Raw genomic sequence first — 7,468 nt, 5'->3', positions numbered from 1 at the left:
GCGTATCGTCCGCGAGTACAAGACCGGCGGTCGCGATTCGGCGGCGCAGATCGATGCCGGTCGCGTACCGATGTTGAATCGGCCGTCGCCGGTCGCGACCAGGCCAGCCGGCATGGCAACTCGCAGCGCGGCCGTCGCCGGGATTCCATCGGCGGATCCCTCGATTCCAGGGGTTTTTCACCCTGCCCCCTAGGGTTTCCGTCGGCGAGGGCGGCGGCAATGGCGGCAGGTTCGCGTCGACTCTGATGCACGCGCCGATGCCATGGGGCTCCGACTGCTCGGAATGGCGTGCCACACTTTGCGTCGCCGCCGTTCGGTCGACCACGTGCTCGTCGGCAACCGACAGCTCCCTCGGCGCCCCGCTACCCGACCACGGCTTCGGCACCCTACCAGTCGACTGCTGCTCCGGCTCCGCCTCCGCCTCCACTTGGATTTGGAGTGCGACATCCTCGTGGACATGCCGGCGCCGGTATGCGACCTCCTCCTCCGTCGGGGCTGCTTTCACTCCACCCCATCATAAGCAATCTCAATCCCTTCCTCATCTGGTAGATTCTACTGTAGATCGATTCGATGACATTGTACATCAGATTGTTGTCCAGCTGCTCCAATTGATGTGAATGTAGATAAGATTCATGTCAATGTGCGCTGCATGTTAGTATTAAGCGCTACATGTGTGGCATGACAATGTCAAGTCCATGATGGAGCTTGAGTTTGTCATGGCCATGACAATGTCAAGTCCTTGATGGAGCTTGTCATTGGCATGCTCCACCATGGAGCTTGACATTGGCAAGTCCATGATGGAGCTTGACATTGGCATGCTCCATCATGGATTTGACATTACATTGCTTGACATTGGCATGCTCCATCATGGATTTGATCTTGTCATTGCCATTGGAGCTCACAATGCAACTATCGCTAACTCTTTGCATTCTCATTGCATCCGCTGAACTAGCTCTTCCTGGAACCTTCCCGGACGGGCTCATTCTGGACGCAAGGGACATAGCCGTCCGGGTGCAGCTTCGTGACCCCAATGAAGGGTTCATGGAAGCCCACTGGCAGATCACCGTGCCAAGGGTTCACACCGGCCGTCCTGCTGACTTGTGGCATGCTCCTAGGCAGCGGGTGCCTGCGTTCTCCGTGCAGCTAGAGAGCCCGGACCTCTGTGCCCTCACCGTGCCGCCATACATGGAGCAACACTTGATCAACAAGTACAAGCTGAAGAACAATAGCCCGCCGGTGAAGGTGTGCTTGTACATGGGTGAGCGCTGCTAGTGGAAGGTGCAGCTCTAGTGGAGGGCCGAGTGCGTCGGCTTCATCAAGTCCTGGAGCGAGTTCGCCGCCAGGCTTGCCCTCTGCGTCGACGACACGATCGTCTTCACCCCTAAGGACGGCGACTTCAAGGTCGATGTCTTCAGGAAGGAGACTTTGTGCTCCAGCATCTTCAGATGCAGGAAGCATCTAAGGTTATGTGCTTGATCCCTGTCTCTGCTGCTATCTGATCGTCGCCGTTAGTAGTTGTGCTAGCCTCCAGGAGGCTGTTAAACACTTCCTTTTGTGGATATGTGACTGTAATGTTGGCCTATAGAGGCTGTTGAACATTGCTTTTGGACTGGGTAGTCTGTCCCCAGATTTAAGTAGGTGTCTTACCACTCTGACGCTAAGATTAGGTACTAAGTACTCTGGTCATTGTGTATAACTGTGTGTTGTGCTTATGTCTGTGATTAAGCTCTTATGATAGGTCACCATATTTGAATGTAGTGAGGAGAAATACATACTGGGCATATCCATTCACGCCCGTCCCACTGCGCCAGTGGTGCAAGATTTCAACCCAGCCTACCAAACGCGCGCCCTAGAATGACCAACCAACTCGGATCTCATCTCGAAGACATGGGCGCCGGCAGATTGCAAATCGTTTTGTTTGGCTGCTGAGGATGAACATCAGGACTCATGAAGCGCGGCAGACCGGCCCAACTACCACTACTTCTCACCACAAGGTTTCTTCTCTCATTTTAAACTGGTTTCTTGTCCCTTCTTAAAAACCAGTTTGCAAACCCTTTCCCTCTTCAATACACGCAAGTCGGCAACTGCAGGATCTTTAAAAAACACACACCAGTAGCAGAGCAGCAAGTGAAGCAGAAGGAACCGTGACTTCTCCGATAAGCGATAATAATTAATAAACATACTGTTGCTACAACACACAAGTCTTTTCACGGTTGACAAACAAAATCCAATCACATTTTAGATTTATTTGAGACGGTAGCCCATGGATGCTAGGGCGAATGCTTATTAGAGATCCTCGTTGTTGTCATCATCTTCTTGCTCTTCTCCTTTTCATCCGATTGTTGTGAGTGTTCATGTTCTCACGAGTTTCCAGAGGATCATATATATGTAGCCATGTAGGTGTGCTGATCACAACCATGCAGCATTCTTGATCGGGGTGACCACCGCCTTGACCTGCAGGTAGTTCTTCAGGCTGTCGACCCCCTTCTCCCTGCCGATGCCGCTCATCTTGTACCCGCCAAAGGGGATCGCAGCGTCGAAGATGTCGAAGCAGTTCACCCAGATGGTTCCGGCCCTGAGCGCACGTGTCAGGGTGTTGGCTGTGTTCAGGTTGTTGGTGAATACACCGGCAGCCAGACCGTAGCGGCTAGCGTTCGCCCTCTTGATCACCTCGTTCAGGTCACTGTTGAAACAGAGAAACAGCATTCCAATTGTTACTCAAGAGGTTTGATAGGTTACCTGGGTGTTCATAATTTTTTGATGCAATGGACATATCAACAGGAATGTTACTCACTTAAACTTAAAAATTGACTGAACAGGCCCAAATATCTCCTCTTGAGCAATCTTCATGTTATCCTAAAAACAATCGTATAATGAATGTTAAGCTTATGCTGCAACAGACGAAGCAGAGGATTTGTCCTAATTTACTACTATAATGTAAAGCTCACCTGCACATCGGAGAAAACTGTTGGCTGGATGTAGTAACCTTTGTCGCCTAACCTCTCGCCACCACTCACAAGCGTGGCTCCACTGTCAACACCCGACTTAATGTAGCGCAAGATCTTGTTGAATTGCTCATCATCAATCTAGAAGCAAAGGGAATTCACAAGGTTAGGATCGGTCGAAAATTGTGAAATAACTTATTTCCTGATGTACTATCCTTTTCCAGAAGGAAATGTGGAAAATGCAAAAAGCAGCCTGATTACGGAGCAATATGTACCTGAGGGCCCTGTTCAACACCTTTCCTGAATGGATCACCAACTACACGCCTTGCAGCACGAGCTTTGGACTTCTCAACAAACTCATCATAAACACGCTCATGTACAAATGTGCGAGACCCAGCGCAACAGCATTGTCCCTTAAATATTCATAAGAAAAGATACCCACTTAGAAAGAAAAAATAACTAAACATATACGATCAATCAATTTTATAGTGATTATTTTCACACACAAAAAACAATGCGTACCTGGTTAAAGAACAGCGCGAAGTGGGCAAGCTCAACAGCATGGTCAATATCAGCATCATCCATGATGATAAAGGGGGACTTGCCCCCTAGCTCCAGCGTCACTGGCTTCAGATTGCTCCGTGCGGACAACTCCATAATAATTTTGCCCGTATCGGTTGATCCAGTGAATGCAACCTTCATAGAGTATATGTTTCAGGAGAAAATTAGATTACATATGTAAATCACAAGAGCATTCCCACGTATAGATTTTCAGGTCTCTTGCTAATGCGGAAATTATTGAAGGAGGCTAACCTTGTCAACATCCATGTGGCTAGCAAGAGCAGCCCCAGCAGTAGGACCATAACCAGATACAATGTTCAGGACACCATCAGGTAGTCCAGCCTATGCGATCATGTAATCTATTATCAGTTAAATCCAGTAAAACTTGCAGGCCACATGCAAAACTATACTTGCATGCTAGTAAAATATTATTAATGCTAGTGCAGGCTTAAAAAAATGGCAGATATGCATATGTATCCTAATAAAGCAATGCTGAATTGGTAGCAGCATTGACAAAAATCTTAATATGTAGCTCAATGCATTGAAATTTAAATCAAGAAATTGGGTGGTCTCTATAAATGAATTACTACCGCCATCTGGATCCATGTTGTATTTGATCACTATGCAGCAAAGATGCAACTTTTGCAGATTACCATGGAGCTTTCAGACATCACTCAATACATACGTTAGGTAACACATTAAATCTGTCATCTATTTCAAAACGCTTTTGCCAAAGTAACCCTCATGCCTTCTATCCCCATTGGTCATAATCCACCAACAGCCCATTTAAATATTCAAAAAGGTTATGAGAATAATTCAAAGCCCATTTTCCCAACGCTAAATGCAAAAACTGGTAGAAAACCATAAATGATTAACTGGACATAAATTTCCGTAACAAATGGCACCAACCTCATGGAACAGCTTAGAAACATACAACGCAGACAGAGGCGTCTGTTCAGCAGTCTTAAGAACAACAGTGTTACCACAAGCCAAAGCAGGGCCAACTTTCCATGCAAACATCAAAAGTGGAAAGTTCCACGGGATGATCTGGCCTGCAACACCGATAGGCTCATGCAGCACCTGAACATGGTGTGGCCCATCAGCGGGCACAATTAGCCCGTGGATCTTGTCAACCCAACCTGCAATTTTTTCAAGCAGAAACAGTATAAATTAACTTTCCTGGCTAGCACTACTTGTTACTGTCAAGAGGTAAATTGCTCACCAGCATAATACCGCATTAGCCGGGAAACCATCGGCACTTCGATTTTGGCAGCTTGCTCATATGGTTTCCCATTGTCCCACGTCTCCAATGCAGCGATATCATCGTTGTGCTTGTCTATCAAGTCAGCAAACCGCAAAAGAATCCGGGATCTCTCCTGCAAAGGAAAATTTCCAACTGTCTATGAGCATGACTTTGGACAGATGACAGTAAAATAGCAAGACAGATGACAATCTGAAGTTCTTACGTAAGCAGTCATCCTCGGCCATGGCCCTTCGTCGAATGCCTTGCGGGCCGCAGCAACCGCACGGTCAATGTCCTCTGCGTCGCCTTCGGCCACGCGAGCAATCACCTCCCCAGTGCGAGGGTCGAGGGTAGGAAAGGTCTTGCCTGATGAAGTGACGATTTGCATATGCACATTGTGAGTTGTGGGTTCAACTCATCAACAAGAACATGACAGATAAGAAAACGAAAAGCTGAACCCTGTAGAGTTCCAGTTTATGGGCCTATAGTTCTCAGGGAGAACCCAAGCCCACCAAACCGGCCCTGTGTGTCCAGCCACATTACTAGTTGTTGATCTGAACTAGCATACCAGATGCAGCATCAACGAATTTGCCGTTGATAAGGAGCTGTGTGTCGCGCACTTGAACAGGGGGCGAAATGGGCTCCTCTGCGGCAGCTGAAGTGCCGAACCTTTGAAGGACTCCTGGCAACAGTCCACGTGTCCCATCTGCAGGCAGAGTTAATGCACATAAGTCTCACAATATCATCTTGCTAAATGTGTTTCCAGATGAGGTGATCTCCTAAAAATCAAAGTGTGTTCAGTTCCCCTCATGTTCACATCAAGTGTCAGCATGAGCTATACTGTGCTATGGTTGGTGGTTGGATCAGATCTGATGGCAAAAAATTGCAGCAAACAGGGCACATTGAAACCGACGTAGATTATATTGTTTGGTCCGAAGCGAGTAAGATCCAGCAAGAAAAAGGATACTATACTTAATTTGGTCAAAGGGACAAATGAATAACCTGGAAAATATGCAGCCACCAGAAAGTGATGTACCCCACAGTTTAGTGTTGACAGATCACACATGTACCATTTTGACAAATATATCACCATTTTGCTCATAATTTGGGAAAACCATTTTGCAGGTGACACTAGAATCTGTGACTCGTTCATGTAGCATACGATTTCAGGGATTCAACTATATCTAGACTAGATTCAAAATGTGGAAAAAAAACACGATAATAGTGATAACCAAGTCGATTCCAACAATCTAGGTACTGCATGACTAGTGTGGCCACTCAATATATACCATTGAAACTTAGTATTGTATAAAACTAGACTAATGAGGCATTAATCTGAGGATTAAGAAGTAAAACGCATCCTAGATTCTCTTATCTACGGCGAAGGAGCAGCACAAATAATTGGCAGAAAACCATGACCCCAGTTTTCCACCGTTCTGATAACGACCGGAGGGTGGAAAAGACATGCATATCTTATCATGTCACGGAAAGATCTTATCTCCGGAACACCCCGAAGAGAAGAGTCCAAGCCGCCTGACTCACTGGTGACGGCAGACTACTTGGACGTGAGTGCCGATGGTTGCAAGAAACGGGGTGGAGGAAAACAAACGCCCCAGGAACGAGGAAGATGATGTCGGCTAAAATATCGTCGTACTTAGAGATCATTTCTGTTTCCTCGGATGAACAAGGCAGAAGTGTGCCACTGATAGAGAAGCATCATGGACTGATTAGTATGGATTTAGATCATCAGTAGGTCTGGCTGCCGAGATCTGAATCCCAGCCAAAAGAAACCAAATCCTTTCGGAGGAAGATGCAGAAACTGTATCATGACGACGAACACCGGCCTGACTTCAAAGAAAGCATGAAAATTCCTCGTACTGCTGCTGCAGTCTGCATATATATACGGATGGACAGAGGTACTGTGAGCAGATTGCAATGAATTCGACCAGTTGAGTAGGTACCTGGCCTGCGGAGCGCAGAGGGGGCAGCTGCGGGCCTGGCGAGCAGGCAGCGGGAGACGAGCGACGAGGCAGCCCGCCTCGTTGCGGCAGCCATGATGATGATGATCTGATTGATCTCTCTCGCGGTGGAGGCAGGAATTTATTGCTCGAGCTCGCCGAATCACCAATCAGTCCGTGCGGAGAAGGATGAGTTAATGGGGGCGGATAATCTGTCCCCAGCAGCAGCAGTGTGGGATGGGGAGTGGAGGAGGACTGACTCAGAGAGATGGAGGACTGGTGATGGTGGCGGCTTGGACCCGGCGAGCGAGATTTAATAGGCTCGGATTTGGACTTTCAGGGGTGAAAGAAATGGGGTTGGATGATTAGTGGAAATTTTTACTGTATGAGATGATGCAAGGGATCTTTTGTGAAGAGCTCCACGTGGTCGGGTGGTTAGAAGGTGATTTTCCCGTCGATAGCGTGATGTGTGTGGTGAATTTGTTAACCTCGAGATCCGATTGGATCATCCGTCTGTGTTTCCTTTTTCTATAAAATTTTTGCAATCCTTTTTTTCCTTTTTAACTTGAAATTCCATGTGAAATAACATGCCTATAGTCCAACGTCATGTGTCTTTTTTTTTCTCATTCTTCATCCTCCCCCTCTACGCTTGTTCTTCTCGATGCCGCCGGGCAAAGCTCGCGACCGATATCAACAATGGTGCTTGGCTCCCCTCCTTCCTTCGCTGTTTTGAGCGGGGTGGCTCTCCGTGTACAAGTACG

At 47.4% G+C, this 7,468-nt stretch overlaps 1 protein-coding gene across 1 annotated transcript; it reads right to left on the bottom strand.

Annotated features, from left to right (window-relative positions):
- Nucleotides 1-2,149: 2,149 nt before the first annotated feature.
- On the bottom strand, nt 2,150-7,009 carry LOC127317280 (aldehyde dehydrogenase family 2 member B7, mitochondrial). Its single transcript, XM_051347807.2, has 11 exons — nt 6,711-7,009; nt 5,318-5,455; nt 4,973-5,115; nt 4,729-4,882; nt 4,416-4,645; nt 3,759-3,848; nt 3,468-3,641; nt 3,221-3,358; nt 2,949-3,086; nt 2,795-2,856; nt 2,150-2,683 (listed from the first exon to the last, which is right to left on the bottom strand). The coding sequence occupies exons 1-11, from the start codon at nt 6,802-6,804 to the stop codon at nt 2,410-2,412; spliced, it is 1,635 nt and encodes a 544-aa protein (XP_051203767.1). The 5' UTR covers nt 6,805-7,009; the 3' UTR covers nt 2,150-2,409.
- Between the last annotated feature and the right edge of the window lie 459 nt (nt 7,010-7,468).

Source organism: Lolium perenne, chromosome 7, assembly GCF_019359855.2.
Source record: "Lolium perenne isolate Kyuss_39 chromosome 7, Kyuss_2.0, whole genome shotgun sequence".
Taxonomy (NCBI): domain Eukaryota; kingdom Viridiplantae; phylum Streptophyta; class Magnoliopsida; order Poales; family Poaceae; genus Lolium; species Lolium perenne.
This window is presented reverse-complemented; position numbering and strand designations above follow the sequence as displayed.